We start from the raw sequence: 14,234 nt of genomic DNA on the forward strand, positions 1-14,234 counted from the left end.
ATGGGGCTGCAAACCCGGCACTGTGCTCCCAATTTTGTCTGTGAGAGCATTGGGTCGCATGGGTAACATGCTCGCTCTCTCCTGCTCCCCCAAGTGAGGTAAAATCCCATCTTTAAATACTTGTATTGTTTTCTCTGTCGACAAAGCAGAGCGCTGGGTCCAGCTGGAGCTCATCAACACAGGCAGCGACTCAGGAAGAGAGCAGGCAGAACGGGCAGCGCCCGGGACATGGTGTGAGCAGTGCTCGTTCTGGCAAGAGCTCAGCCCGTCACAGGGAACAGCACTTTCCTCCTGCCCAGCGGTACTTACCAGTGCTGCTCCAGAAGGGAAACTACTGGAAGAACTACAGGAATTACTGCAAGAAAGATGCTCCATCCTCTGCTTCACTCCGCAGAGTTTGGGCTGAGTCTTTCTGCAACTGCAGTTCTAGTCAGTTTAAAAGAACAAAAAGGGAGAATTAGCAAAAAGCTTCCCAGAAAAAAAAAAAAAACCTTGACCTTTCTTGGGTATTAAAGCTGAATGGCAAAGGCAGGGAAAAAACCTTCCCCATTCGCATCAGGGTCCACTTACAGCCACGAGAAAAGAATGAACATGGAGCAGTAGGTCCCCTCTTTCTGGAGGAGCTGAAAGAGCAGACTCAGCCGGCAGCAGCAGCCCCACCAACAACGCTGACAGGGTGACCTCCAGTGGGATGAGGAAGACATGACAAATCTCACGTTACATGAAGAGGAAACTTTATTTTAAACCCATCTCTGTGCATTATAAAGGAGCAGAAAGGGGAAAGAACAGGGTCCTTTGGAGCTTACCGTTACCACCCCAGGGCACTCGCGCAGCTACAGAATTTCAAGCTGGTTGTGACAAGTCGACTCCTGACACTGTGGTAGAGAGGGGTGTAACCGTCAGCTCCACCGAGGTGAAGGGAGAGCTGAAAGGGCACTATGTGCACGCAGATGGAGTCGTATCCCCGCAGTCCGACATTCCAACCACCTGACAAGCTCAGCAGACGGCACTCGGAGGCACAGCAGTGACCAACGCAGCCCCATGAGATCCGGCAACACCGGACGGGGTCCCATCTCTCCTCTGCACCGCAGGAAGAGCCGCCTCCGCCGGCCACACGGGCAGGCACCCGGCAGGCACGGCTGCTACCTGGGCTGCCGCACCACCCCGAGCAGCTGAAACCCCGCTCAGCGAGGAGCCGTTCGCTGGGGCTTGCTGACCAGGTGCCAGCGGTCCTTGCTCAAGCAGAGACGACTCCTGCCTTCCCTGAACCGCACGGTAAGGAGTACAGCCTGGCAGCCTTTGACACGGGAACTTGTCAAAACAGTTTCAGACAGCTACAATCACATCCATTTTGAAACAGTCTCCTGCCCTCCCCTAACAACTCTGCAAGCCCCCACGTTCAGCAGCAGCTCTCCAGTTACAACAGCAGCTGGCTTGTTTCTGTAACTCCCCCAAACTACACCCACACACGGCATCGGTGTCTCAGGACTTGGCACAGGGCTCCCCAGATGCTCCTCCAGCAGACCGAGGGTGTTTTCCCGTGCTGCTAGCTCCCCTGCCTCCACCCTGCTTCCTCTTCATTTGGCCCTGGGACTCTGCTTTAAGGGTCTTGATCCAGAAGGCATCAAAAGAGCCCGGAGCCTGGTATCCTGGCTCCTGAGGATCAAGGGCGTCTTTGCTGAGTAGGACACATATGGCAGGAATGTTTCTCTTCACTGTCAAGGCATCAAGGCCTGCCTCAGGCACAATCGGTTCCCAGATCTCTTCGATCTGTTTGAAGAGCACTTTGGTGATCTGGTGCAGCTCTTTGAGCCTTCGTTTCATGATTTCCACACAGGTAATGGTCTTGCTGACAGCCTTGCCCGAGCCAGTGAAAAGGATCTGCCTCACTGAGTCCAGCTCCATCTTGCTGATGGCATAGCCCATCAGATTTCTGATTTTGCTCCCATCCTTCACTTTCATTTCAATAATATCAGGGGGCAGGTCAGTGAAAGGATGAGGACAAGGTTTCTCCACAATTTTGGTCTTCTTATAGTTCTCCATTCTGCAGTGCTGAAAATGGAAAGGGATCCATTAACAGAAACTCACACTGCAACTGCTGTGCAAAGGCACCCTCCCCACAATTAGCTACACCTTTTCCCCTAAAGGGCACGCTGAGCTACTGGAGTTGGGGATCCTGAAAAGGCATATCCAAAAGATCACCAAGAACACCTTCCCCATGCTGAGGACTCACCTGTATCGCAGTCTTCCTCAGCAAGTACCTACAGGATGAACACTGCCACAGGGCAGCCTGGGCCCCGACAGACAAGTGGGGAAAAGGAACAGGGTTGGTGTTGCAGGCCTAGGCAGGATGAAGTCAAAAAACCAGGCTGTATCTCAGGAAAAAGCAGAGAACAAATGGGTGAGCTGAGGTTATTGGGAACAGAAGCCAGCGGGATACTGATCACAGCTCCACCCCATGAACCGCATCAGAATGTGCACACAATGAACCCAGGCACAGCTCACCTGCAGCAGCTCAGTTACATACAGTAACAGGGTCATGCGACCCTGAGCCTGACAACTGGCCAGCCTAGGTGAAAGGCCATGGACTGGATACTTGAAAAAACAGTGCAGGCCACAGGGAATATGGCAAGCCAGCGGTTGCAGGCTGGAGATAAGTGGCCAGCAAGAAGCAAGACAAAAGAAAGGCACACGATGAACTAAAAAAGGATTCTCCAAGGGAAAGTGAAAGATCCAGTCTCACAGCTCCCTCCTCTGCCAAGGCAGGGTCCCTCTACTGGCATCCTGACTGAGGCCTGCCTAATCTGTGTAGGGCACCTCCCACCCCACCACAGAAAGCCCAAGGTGCGCAAGCATGCAGCACTAAGGCTTTGTTATCTGTAGGCTCTTGAGCTTCGTTTCACCCAGAGCCAGCACAGAATCATTCAGGCTGGAAAAGACCCTTGGGATCACTGAGTCCAACCACCAGCCCTACTCTACAAAGTTCTCCCCTACACCACATCCCCCAGCATCTCATCTAAACGACCCTTAAACACATCCAGGGAGGGTGACCCCACCACCTCCCTGGGCAGCCCATTCCACTGTCTGACCACTCCTTCTGTTAAAAACTTTTTCCTAATGTCCAGTCTAAACCTCCCCTGTTGGAGTTTAAAGCCATTCCCTCTTGTTCTGTCACTAATTATCTGTGAGAAGAGACCAGCACCAACCTCTCTATAGTGTTCTTTCAGGGAGCTGTAGAGAGTGATGAGGTCTCCTCTCAGCCTTCTCTTCCTCAAACAGTCCCAGCTCCTTCAATTGCTCCTCACAGGATTTATTCTCCAGGCCCTTCTCCAGCTTCATTGCCCTCCTCTGCACTCACTCCAGCACCTCAATATTTCTCTCGTATTGAGGTGTGGCCTCACTAGTGCAGAGTACAGGGAAACTATCACCCTCCTACTTCTGCTGGTCACCCTATTTCTAATACATGCCAGGATGCTGTTGGCTTTCTTGGCCACCCGGGCACACCGCTGGCTCATGTCCAGCTGCTTGTCAGCTGGAACCCCCAGATCCTTCTCCTCCAGACAGCTCCAGCCACACCTCCCCAAGCCTATAGCCATGCAGGGGTTGTTGTGGCCCAAGTGCAGGACCCATCACTTGGCCTTGTGGAAGCTCATCCCGTTAACATTGGCCCACCAATCCAATCTATCCAAGTCTCTCTGTAGTGTCTCCCTATCGTCATGTACATCGACCCTGTACCCCATCTCCTATGGAGACGGGGAAGGTCAATGCCCCTTCTCTGTACCTACAAAACACGTCCCTCCCTGGCAGCCCTCGCCCACCGCATGGCAGCCGTCCAACATCGGTGCCTGGGGGCCCGGCACGCACGTCGATCTGCTAGGGAAGAGCACCGCCAGGATCTGCGATAGCGACTGGGCTACCACAGGATGGCTGGTACCGTTCGAGCTCTCTGCTGCATGAAGGCCAAGCTATTACTGGGGTGCTGCGACGTGGGCGGTTGAGGGGGTCTGGCTAAACCCCTGCTATAGGGATTAGGGGCGCAGACGAGGCTGGTTTTACGGGGCCCTGGGAAAGGGGACGCCACTGCGACAGGAAACGCAAGACGGGGGGAGGCCAAGCGCCGGCTACCGCGGTAGGAGGGATGCCAAGTGGCCTCCATAGGGGCCTGAGGGGAAGCAAGGGCGCTGCTATGGGGGATGAGGCGGGCGAGGGGGAGCGACAGACCCCATTACGGGGACCTGAAGAGAGGCCAGGCCGCTGCTGTTGGGGTAAGGCAGGGGGGAGAGGGAAGCCCCACTACGAGGGTCTGTAGGGCGTCCAGGAGCCGCTGTAAGGGCCCGTGCTGCACTACTACGTGCCTAGGGGGAGGCCAGACCTCGCTATAGCGGGAGCGGGGACGCGGGAACGACTCTCACCTGCGGCCGCCTCAGCGCGCCCCTCGCCAGAAGATGGCAGCCAGCCCCAGGCGCGCGCAGGCGCCAGGCGGGCGGAAGAGGGGAGGCGGGGCGCAGCTCCAGGGCCACGCCCCCGTTGCGTCACCGCCCCGGAGCGCAGCGATAGGCGGGATCCCGGGAGCCTGCGACATGGCGGCGGCGGCCAGGCCCCGCCCCTTCCGCGCCGCGGGGTGTGACGGGAGTTGCCGGCCCTGCCCACGGCGGGCGGGGCGGGTGAGGCTGGGAGCCGCTCCGCCGCGCCGTGCTCGTTTTTCTCGGAGGGGCCGGGACGGGGGCATTTCTGGAGTCCTGCAGCGCGCCGTGGCGTGCTCGGGGACCAGGGGAGAGCGCAGGGATAGACAGGCTCCTCCGACATTCCCTGCTGGGGTCCTGCCCTGCGCCTGCGTCACAGGCGGCTGGGCAGTATCTCACCGAGCAGGAGGTTTGGGGACCCTTCCAAAAAGCGTGAGCTCGAACTCGGGAAGACCTTTGTGTCAGGACAAATTCCAGGCTGCGGCTAGGCCAGGCAAGGGGCAGTTCATGCTCCTCTCTGAACGAGGAAGAGCCGGACAGGGAGAGCAGAGGCAGGATGAATGTGAGAGCGGTTTCTCTGCTCAGCCAAAAGAACTTGTGCCACGGCCCAGGGAAGGCCATGGGGCTGGAAGGGATTTACCTACCAAGGCTGAGTGAAACCCCCAGCAACAGGCTGCAACAAGGCCTCTGCTGTTCCCTGCCTGGGGAGACCCCACAGGGAGGGCAAGTCTGCCAGGAAGAAGAACAGACAACCCAGTTGGCATTTCAAGACTTTACTGCAGAAAGGGACTTCAAAATATGCTAAAAAAAAAAACAAAACACATCAGGAAGTGCAAGGTTTGCAACCAGTGGCATACTAAGGAGTAGCGTAACTGATTCTGGGCCAGCATGCTCCCAGGAGGGCCTGCAATGCCACTTGCAGCATGCTCACGGCAAGTGGGATGGTGCTGAGACAGCAGGGTACAAGCTGTGCTGCAGCCTCTTCAGAGAGGCCCAAGGCCAGCAGGTCCCCAGGGTTCTCCATGCTCCCGGCTCTGCCATTACTCGGCCACGGGTTTCACTTCCTTGGCTGCTTCCAGATGCACCAGAATTTCATTCCACTGGACAAACTGCTTGGAAAGAAGCAGGGTCTGAACATGACTTTTAAGGAAAGAGATGTGGAAACTTCAGGGAAGAAACAAAGGCCAAAGTGCCCCAACAGCACCATTACAATCCCAGTTTCTTGGGAGAGGAAGAGGCCTGGGGCACCAGGCTGTAGAAAGCCTGTACAAGCCTGCATGGACTCAGATCATCCAGGGACTGAGCCACTGTCCATGAAATTGCACTGCATTTCAAGGGGCTTTCTACAGAAAAGAGCAGAGCTTCCCTAACCACTGTGGTTTTAAGATGTCTCAGCACTGGGATCCCACACAGTCAGGATCAGTTGCTGTTCGGCTCAGGTAGGTTGCATGGACCAACAGTCACCTCATGGAGACACCAACGTCCAGCCAGCCAGGGCGAGATCTGCAGCAGCACGCAGGCTGCGCTGCTCCTTCCTGCCCAGCTGCGCTGTGAGCTGTGGCTCATGTGTGGCACCCTGACCTTGCTGTCTCAGAGACGGGCGGTTCTGGCCCTCGGCAATGCTGCTGAGAGGAGTATGACAGGGACACGGGTGTCACCATGTCAGAAAGGGCACTGGCCATTAAACCTGGGGCTGGGGATCCAACAGTTTCTGGTGGGGGGAGGCAGCCCAGCAGATGGGCAGGCAGGTCAGCTGTGCCAAGCCCAAGGCTCAAAGGATACCATCTTGTTGTAGTCTTCAAGGAGTGTCTTGACACTGTCAGTGAGATCGTGACGCTGTTCCTGAGAAGAGGGGAGCCACAGTAAGTGAGCAGTAAGTGAGCCGAAAGATCTCAGTCCTCCCCCTGACAGCACAGGTCAGTACTGAGATTAGAGCTAAGACCCTGGCTGTGGCCACTCATTGCAGCTGGAAGGGGTTCAGCAGACAAGAGGAAGTTACAAACACCCATACTGACAAAGAACCCAAGCCCCTGGGCTTGCACTGCTGCCTGACTCTCTTCAGAATCCATTCTTTGCTCGCTCCACAATGGAAACTCAGCAAAATGCTGAAAGGGGGCACTGCCCAGGCTACTCACTGCCAGCTCCAGGAGCACTCAAACAGGGAAGGGTAAAGTGACAAGGTGACGGTATCAACAGCCTTCCAGAAATAGGGCACTGGAGAAGTGCAGTGTTTCACCTCAGTGTCCCAGTGAAAAAGGGAATGCCAGCTGGTTAAGCCCACTGCTGATTATTAAGTGTCATTCAAACCTCTGTTTTGAACAGAAATCCTGGCTACTTCCCCTGCAATGTACTTGCACACAAGCAGTTCAAGCAACTGCAAATACAGAAGTGTCAGTACAGCCACTGACAAATGATTTTTCCTCCCTGCTAGCCAAGACTGTCAAGAATATTCACACTACCTGCTGCTGTATGTGGATTTGAGAGAGTCGCTGTAGTTTGGCTGCATGGTCAGGAGCTGCTGAAAGCACAGAAGAGAAATCCATTTTGTTTGTTTTCCAAAATAAAGACGATTCCTTCTCCACGAGCACATCACAGCAGAACTCCACTCACTGAATGCAAGTGCCACACACCACAAATACACCTTTTATATGATAAGAAAAAAACAACCCTAGCTACCCTGTACATTAAATACCAAGTTTATCTGCTAACTGCTTCTGGATGGCATGAGTTAGGGGAAGCCTGCAGTGAACGTTAGTCAAGAACTACAATCAGAGTAAACTACTTGGATGAATGTTATGGCAAGCAATTATTAAGGCACCTCCACCTGTGCCAAGAGCAGGAATCTTCTGGCCGTAAAAAGAGCTCATAGGCAGGAATGACCTGTCAGTCTTCACTCTCTCTGCCAAGCTGATGTCTCTAACCTTCTTTCTGACCTACTGTCACCTCCTTGACCTTACACAGGACATCAGAGCAGCATGAGGGAGCAGCATACATACCACTAAATTTGTACCTACTTTACTTACACTGGGTTGTGTGCTTAGCTGTCCTCTCCTCTAGTCTGAGGCTCAGAGAAAAAAAAAAAAAAAAGGAAAAAACAGGATAGGCAACAGCCTGGGGGGGGCATTTGCAGCTCAGAGTTGCAGAAGCACACGCATACCTTGGATACTGGCACTGTCCAAGATGGGCTGGAGATTCTTCACCTGCTCCAGAAGGGCTGCTCGGGAAGGAATAACCTGCTCCTCTGGTCGGGCAGGGACAAGAAGCAACATCAGTAAATGTAAGACGCCGCTTTGGCTTTTCACAGATACTGGTGAGGCAAGTTTTCCAGCTGATCTAGCTGTACAGAAAGGGGCTTGTTTATGATTTAGACTTTTCTGTTGCTCATCCCTGGATCCTGGTTCACCCCAATTTAAGGCAGGAGAATCTCTACCTAAAGTTTCATTTGCAGATTATACCAACACAAGACTGAACCAAATTCTTTGGGGGCACAAGAGGACAAGGCTAGAAGGTGTTTACAATACATCCAGGAGAAAAAATGTTCTAGCTCCACTATTTCTTTCAACCTTTTATTAATTCAGGGCTAAACTGATCAATACTGAAAATATCAGAACTGATAAAACTGCAGCATGGACATGTACAACGGAGCACTAAGGTTGACAGGTGGTCCTGTACAAACTGTCTCTCTGACAGCTCTAAAGAGGGTGCCTTGCTAGATCTTTATAACTAAAGAAATCCATCCCAATCCAGCTTAGGTAAAAGACAACTTTTACAGTGCATAAAAACTCCCATCTCCTTTCAATTCATGCCATACCTGCCAAGATGAACTGCAGCTTCATGGCATCTGGAACAGCCACCCTATCAATGTACTGAGGGTCAAGGTATTTTATTACATCTTCGACTAGAATGAAAAAAGGTTTGGAGACAAAAAGTAGGAGAGACATTATTGCATTTACAAGTGCAATTTTCCCCCAGGCTATATGGCAGGTTACTTTGTAAACACTACCCACTCAGGGTTGTTTTTTTTTCAGATTCATGAATTTCTACAGCACTTGAAAATACCTGACTTTGGACACTGTGACCAATAACTGACAAGTGGCTCAAGCCAAATAACTGCTTTGTTACAGACAACAGCACACGTGCTTTTTATTTGGAAAACAATATCAAAGGTGAGTGAAATCTGCTTCTTCCTGCCCTCAGAACAAAACCAGACAATAGTCCTCCATCCCGATCCCTAGGATACAGAGTTTACATTTTTATACCAAATGGCCACCACAGCCTTGGACCACAACGACCCTCCCTACACAGCCTGTTCCTTCTGCAATACCAGGCAGCAAAACTTGGCCAAGAGACAGCTTTGCAGGACAAAGCATCTCTCCAGCATCCGCTCCTGATATCCGTCAGTTCGGAGGTGGCTCCCCAGATCTATCCACCAGTGGCTGCATGTGATTCTTATTGCTCCCACCACACACAGAGGGGAGAGCTGCTCTAGCGTGCCTGGGAAGCCCAAGTGTGCAAGAAGTCATTTCAGGAGCTCACGCTCCAACTGCCTGCAAGGGCTGTATTTCAGGTGGAACAAATCACTGCACCAATACAGGCAAACATCAAGAAAATAACAGCTTGCAGCAGAGAATCGCAAACAGAAAGACCTCACTCAGTTACTATTTCTCTGCCACATGTGCAAAACAAGAGACCAAAACCGCAGGGGCTCACAGGAGGAAGGGGAAACGCGACACAGGGGTTTCGAGCTGCCCCAGCCCCACCTCCCCAATGCCACCCGGCCCGCCCTCCTCGAGGCCACTCACTTTTCTTAAACAGGATTTTGATCCTCTCCCTCTTGCCGGCGATATTGTTCAGCGACACCTGCACCTTCACCAGCTCGTCAGCCACCTGCAGAGGCACAGAGGGAGGGGATGGGCTTGTCAGACTCCGCCGGGCCCTGGCCCGGGCCTGGACCTCGGCCCCGCGGGGAGGCCAGAGCAGGCCGCGGGGCAGGCAGGGCCGCCCCCCGCGGTACCTGTACCCCCTCCCCGGCACCTTGCGCGGCCCACAGACGCTGTCACCGCCGTTAATGCACTGCTCCAGCTCCTCCAGCCACCACTCCAGCCTCCGCAGCTCTGTCACCCCCGCCGCCATCTTGCTGCCTGCCAGAAGCACAGCGCCCCGCCCCGTTGACGTGAGGTTTTTGTTGCTAGGAGACCCCCTCGTTGCCACAGAGATGGAGCTCGCTGGGCCAGGAAGCCGGGAGGGTGGGCAGGAGGGAGCCGGCTGCCGCTGGGCTGGGGGCGGGAGGTGCGAAGCCCCTCTCAGAGTCAGGGAGGGGAGGCTGCAGCCGGTCGATGGTGATTTGCACTGCAGAGGGAGGCATGCAGGCCTCCCGCTGCCTGGGCGGTCGATTGACTCTTCATTCCGGCGTGGTCCTACAGGAAAGAGGCGCTTGGATATATGAAAAGAAATTGATATAGCGATCTATGGGCTGTGTGGATGCAGGGCCTTTGAAATTCAGGAGGCTGCCGCGGGCTTTCCCCCAGGCCTCAGCCTGCCCAGGTTCACCTTTCCCCTATCGACCACTGGTGACGCTCACTAAAAAGTGAGGCACTAATGAATGCGGCAGCCAACCCCAGCCCCGTTGCTGCCTGCAACTGGCACTCGCAATTACAGGGATCTCTCAAAGGGATGAGATGAATTCATGGTAGCAGCATCCACCACAGAGAAAAGACCAGAGACTTTCCAAACTACAGAGGAAGAAGTTCAGAAATCTTCACAGCACCTTGCGATGTTGTTCCCTGTACCCCAGGGCTCAGCCTGCCCCTGCCCCGCTGAGCCCATGTAGCCTCGGCAGTGCCAGAGTTGCCTCAGGCTGGAGGGCAGTCTCTGCACCTTGTGGGATGTGAGCAAGGGGCTGGGTGTTGCACCACCATGCCCCAGGCACCAGAGAACACCCAGTCAAGGTCCCAGGCCAGGTTCTTAGGTAAAAACCATCTACTAATGGCGAATACTTTGCATGGCTGGCAATGTGGGCTGGATTGCTTTGGGAGCTTTCCCAGTGCCCTTTGACAAGAGCAAAACCCACTGTGCCCTGAAAAAAGATTTGTACTTCTAGATGTATCCCCTACAGAGAGTTAGACAGTGCTGCCAGGCAGTAGGAGGGAGCTGTGGGGTGCCCTAGGGCACCAGCAACCTCTGTGGCCTCCCAGATCTCCCTGGAGGAGCTGTGCAGAGCACTCAGGCAGGAGGAGCAGGCTGAGGCTCTGTGTGCTCTGCCTTTTTTTCCCAGGGATCGATAGCCGGGCTGTGGAAGAGGGATCTTCAGAGGGGAAGAGCTGTGCTTTGTTCCACAAAGGTGACAAACAGAAATGGCTTCATTAGCAGAAGTGACTGGGGGCTGCAGAAGGGGCTGGGTTCTGCACACATAGTGCTGGTCTGTGTTTAGAGGGTACTGGCTCTACCGTGGCCTGTGCCCAGTGTGTTGGACAATGTCCACAAGTATAGAAATGCCTGTGCTGCAGGGTCACTTACTCAAGGTGAGAAATTCATGCATCCCTGGGACTCAAACACTGTTGGGCTTTGGAGTTGGAGGACATCCACCCTTTAGAGTCCCATCCAGACTGCAAGCCTTGGAACAAGGCTGAAGCCACAGCACTGGCTGCCCACAGCCCAGCCCAACACACAGCATATCTGCCTCCTCATCCTTGGGGCTGAGAGGAGGCCTTCAATCCCATCCCTGGAGCCTGTGGTGACACACTGATGCCATGGCCACCTGCCTCCAGCTGAGCGCTGAGGCTGGATCCAGCGCTCCTCCTGCTAGGCTTAATCATCCTTGCATCCTCCCTTTCCTCCCTCCTGCTCAATTACAGTCCCTGCGGGACGTGGGCATCGATCAGGGCTGGTTACTCAGGTGACAGCAGCTGTGTCCCCAAACCCCCCAGGGAGTGTGGCAACACACATCACCCCTTGAGCTGTGTAACGAGTGGGGACGCAGGCCCACATGTGCCCTCCCGGATCCCCGGGGCCCTGGTGCTCGATGAGCTGTGTCCCGCGCTGCCTGGCAGTGACAGGGGACATGAGACCCCAATTAAGGCTGCATCGATCCCACTCCAGCTCCTTTTGGTGGGCTGTGCTGAGCTGTGCCGTGGTCGCAGGAGTTCTGTGCCAGGGCTTCGCTGTCTCACACCCTGGCATCCCTACCCCAGAGCAAACACCCTGGGACCATCTTGCAGCCTGGGGCACGCACGGACATACACACGCACAGAGAGGGAAGACCTGCTGCAGCCTGGTGCATGTGCACAAGCACACGCACTCACACGCATACACACAGAGGGAACCTCACGGCAGCCTGGTGCACGCACTCACACCCATACGCACATGCCTTACCGCAGCCTGGTGCACACACACACGCACACAACACACTCCCACGTTCACAGACACGCTCACCCTCATACCCCCCTACAAGGTCCCTCTGGCGGACCGGCCCGGGGCAGCCCTAGGATCCTCTTCAGGGGTCCTCTGTCGCCCTCGTGTCCCCACCATGTCCCACACCGTGTCCCCCACCCATGTCCCACCGCTGTCCTGCCCCAAGGAGGGGTCCGGAGCAGGCGAGCTCGCTGCAGAACCCTGGACAGCGCCCGCCCCGCCCGGCTGGGTCCGGCGGTGTCCCCGGGGGCTGGGGGTGTCCCCGGGAGTGTCCCCGGGGGCTGGAGGTGTCCCCGCGAGCTGGGGGTGCTCCCTGGGGGTGTCCCCGGGAGTGTCCCCGGGGGCTGGAGGTGTCCCCGCGAGCTGGGGGTGCTCCCTGGGGGTGTCCCCGGGAGTGTCCCCGGGGGCTGGAGGCGTCCCCGCGAGCTGGGGGTGCTCCCTGGGGGTGTCCCCGGGAGTGTCCCCGGGGGCTGGAGGTGTCCCCGCGAGCTGGGGGTGCTCCCTGGGGGTGTCCCCGGGAGCTGGGGGTGTGCCCAGGGGCGACCTCTGAAGCAGGAGGTCCTGCCCTCATGGGTGACAGGAACCTGGCTTCATGGGTGCTGGGGTGAGCCTGTCCTCATGGCTGCAGCTGGCAGCGGTGTCTGTCCTCATGGGACCCCCCACCCCGTGCCTCTTCGTATGCATGGGTGGCTGCATGCGTGTGCAAGTGCATGCCTGTGCAAGTGCATTCACACACACCTGTGTGAGCGTGACTGCGTGTGAGTGTGCATGCCACTGAGTTTGTACATGGGCGCACAAGTGATCTGCATGTATGTGTGGTGATTTAGCTGCCTGCACGTCTCTGTGCTTTCCCACATGCACCTGCACAGGCACTCGTGAGCACTCGTGTGTGTGCCTGTGTCTCCCAGCTCTAGCTGGGTCACCCGTGTCCTCTGTGAGTACTGTCCAGGTGCCAGGCTGGCCCAGCACTTCTTGCATCTCGTTTGGTGCAATCTCACAGCCCCATGGCCATGGCCATGCTCCTTGCCTGGCACAGGCAGACTAACAGGGTCCCCACCCATGGATGAGCAGCCACGGGGCAGTTTGTAGGGCCAAGCAGCACCACAGCTTGGCTGGCACAGCTGGAGTTGGTGCCCAGGCCATGCTTGAGGGCTGTGGTTGGTGTAGGGCACTTGTTTGCAACCCAGAACCCTCAGAAACTGAGACAACCCTGTGCTGGAGGCAAAGGAGAGGCAGGCTATGAAACCTCAGGCACTACAGCTGCTACCCCAGGGTGTTACAGGCTATGGGGGTGTCCTTCACCCACAAACTGTCCCCAGGCTGGGCAACAGAGCTTGGTGGGTGGCACCATGTCATGCACATCACCTCAACACTGGTTTGGTTCAACAGTTAATTTCCTTTAATAGATACACAGAGTTGCGCGGCTGCAGTGGGAGTGCTAGGGGGAGCCCAGCGGCACTGAGCCCCGGCCCCCGCGCTGAGGTAGAGGTGAGCGTTGCTCCACGCTCGCCTGCTTTGGCACCCAGTTGTGCAAGCGGGTGGAGGAGGTGCCCGCCCAGCCCCAACGAGGTAGTTCGGAGTGCCCTCCATCTCCCTGCCCCCCAGCTGGGGACCTCAGCGTCCATGAGATCTTTGGTGGTGGGGGACACTGCTGGGCCTCCCTGCCCTATCCCCATCAATAAACTCCCCACAGTGCACAAGCCGAGCCCCGATATTAAGCACAATCCCAATAAGCTCCACCCCCACCTAACAACCCATCACATCTCACCCCCACCAGTTCCACCAGTTTCCCAGTATCCACCCCCCAGGGTGACCCCCCTGAGTTGAGGACCTGGGGGGGGGCTGAGATGCCACCATCCTGGGGTGTCCAGGGGGCACCCAGGACACTGGGGGTGTCAGGGCAGGGGCAGCAAGCCCGGGCAGTGCAGGAGGGCTGTGCAGGGGGGTCCACAGTGGGCAGGGGGTGCAGTATATAGGGGATGCAGTACATAGGGGACACAGTGTATAGGGGCTACAGTTTACAGGGGCTGCAGTGTACAGGGACTACAGTGTTTGTGCTGTGGGTGATGTCATGTGGGCACCAAGGGTGTGTGTAGGGGATGCAGTGTGTGCACTGGGGCTGTGTATAGGGGATGCAGTGTGTAGGGGATGTGGTGCACACACTGAGAGTGTGTACAAGGAATGCAGTGTGCATAGAGATATGTATAGGGGAAACACCATGTAAGTGATGCAGTGTGTATGTTCAGCGTGGCAATATGGAGGATGCAGCATATGCATCGAGGTGTGTATAGGGGCTGCAGTGCGTGCATTGAGGTGGGTATAGGGGCTGCAGTGTGAAGGGGATGCAGCATGCAGGGCCCA

At 55.9% G+C, this 14,234-nt stretch overlaps 2 protein-coding genes across 6 annotated transcripts; both read right to left on the minus strand.

Annotated features, from left to right (window-relative positions):
- Positions 1–697: 697 nt before the first annotated feature.
- RPP25L (ribonuclease P/MRP subunit p25 like) lies at positions 698–4,540 on the minus strand. 3 transcript variants are annotated; one of them, XM_074932840.1, is made up of 3 exons: positions 4,413–4,482; positions 2,234–2,369; positions 698–2,052 (listed from the first exon to the last, which is right to left on the minus strand). In XM_074932840.1, the coding sequence occupies exon 3, from the start codon at positions 2,041–2,043 to the stop codon at positions 1,483–1,485; it is 561 nt and encodes a 186-aa protein (XP_074788941.1). In that variant the 5' UTR covers positions 2,044–2,052; positions 2,234–2,369; positions 4,413–4,482; the 3' UTR covers positions 698–1,482. The 3 variants fall into 3 exon arrangements, with proteins under 3 accessions (XP_074788941.1, XP_074788940.1, XP_074788942.1); XM_074932839.1 differs by lacking the exon at positions 2,234–2,369 and having other exon boundaries at positions 4,413–4,540; XM_074932841.1 differs by lacking the exons at positions 2,234–2,369; positions 4,413–4,482 and adding an exon at positions 3,207–4,403.
- Positions 4,541–5,220: 680 nt separating this feature from the next.
- Positions 5,221–9,623, minus strand: DCTN3 (dynactin subunit 3). 3 transcript variants are annotated; one of them, XM_074931622.1, is made up of 7 exons: positions 9,498–9,623; positions 9,266–9,350; positions 8,275–8,361; positions 7,621–7,704; positions 6,923–6,978; positions 6,246–6,305; positions 5,221–5,593 (listed from the first exon to the last, which is right to left on the minus strand). In XM_074931622.1, the coding sequence occupies exons 1-7, from the start codon at positions 9,594–9,596 to the stop codon at positions 5,504–5,506; spliced, it is 561 nt and encodes a 186-aa protein (XP_074787723.1). In that variant the 5' UTR covers positions 9,597–9,623; the 3' UTR covers positions 5,221–5,503. The 3 variants fall into 3 exon arrangements, with proteins under 3 accessions (XP_074787723.1, XP_074787722.1, XP_074787724.1); XM_074931621.1 differs by having other exon boundaries at positions 6,923–6,981; XM_074931623.1 differs by lacking the exon at positions 7,621–7,704 and having other exon boundaries at positions 6,923–6,981.
- Between the last annotated feature and the right edge of the window lie 4,611 nt (positions 9,624–14,234).

Source organism: Athene noctua, chromosome Z (assembly GCF_965140245.1).
Source record: "Athene noctua chromosome Z, bAthNoc1.hap1.1, whole genome shotgun sequence".
In the NCBI taxonomy this organism is placed as follows: domain Eukaryota; kingdom Metazoa; phylum Chordata; class Aves; order Strigiformes; family Strigidae; genus Athene; species Athene noctua.

Excerpts from the sequence above, each read along its gene's own strand:
- DCTN3 (XM_074931621.1), bottom strand. The coding sequence starts at position 9,596 with ATGGCGGCGGGGGTGACAGAGCTGCGGAGGCTGGAGTGGTGGCTGGAG. Across the intron at positions 8,362-9,265 it reads CAAAATCCTGTTTAAGAAAA|TCGAAGATGTAATAAAATAC; the intron begins GTGAGTGGCCTC and ends TTTTCATTCTAG. Across the intron at positions 7,705-8,274 it reads GCTGCAGTTCATCTTGGCAG|AGGAGCAGGTTATTCCTTCC; the intron begins GTATGGCATGAA and ends CTGCCCGACCAG.
- RPP25L (XM_074932839.1), bottom strand. The coding sequence starts at position 2,043 with ATGGAGAACTATAAGAAGACCAAAATTGTGGAGAAACCTTGTCCTCAT.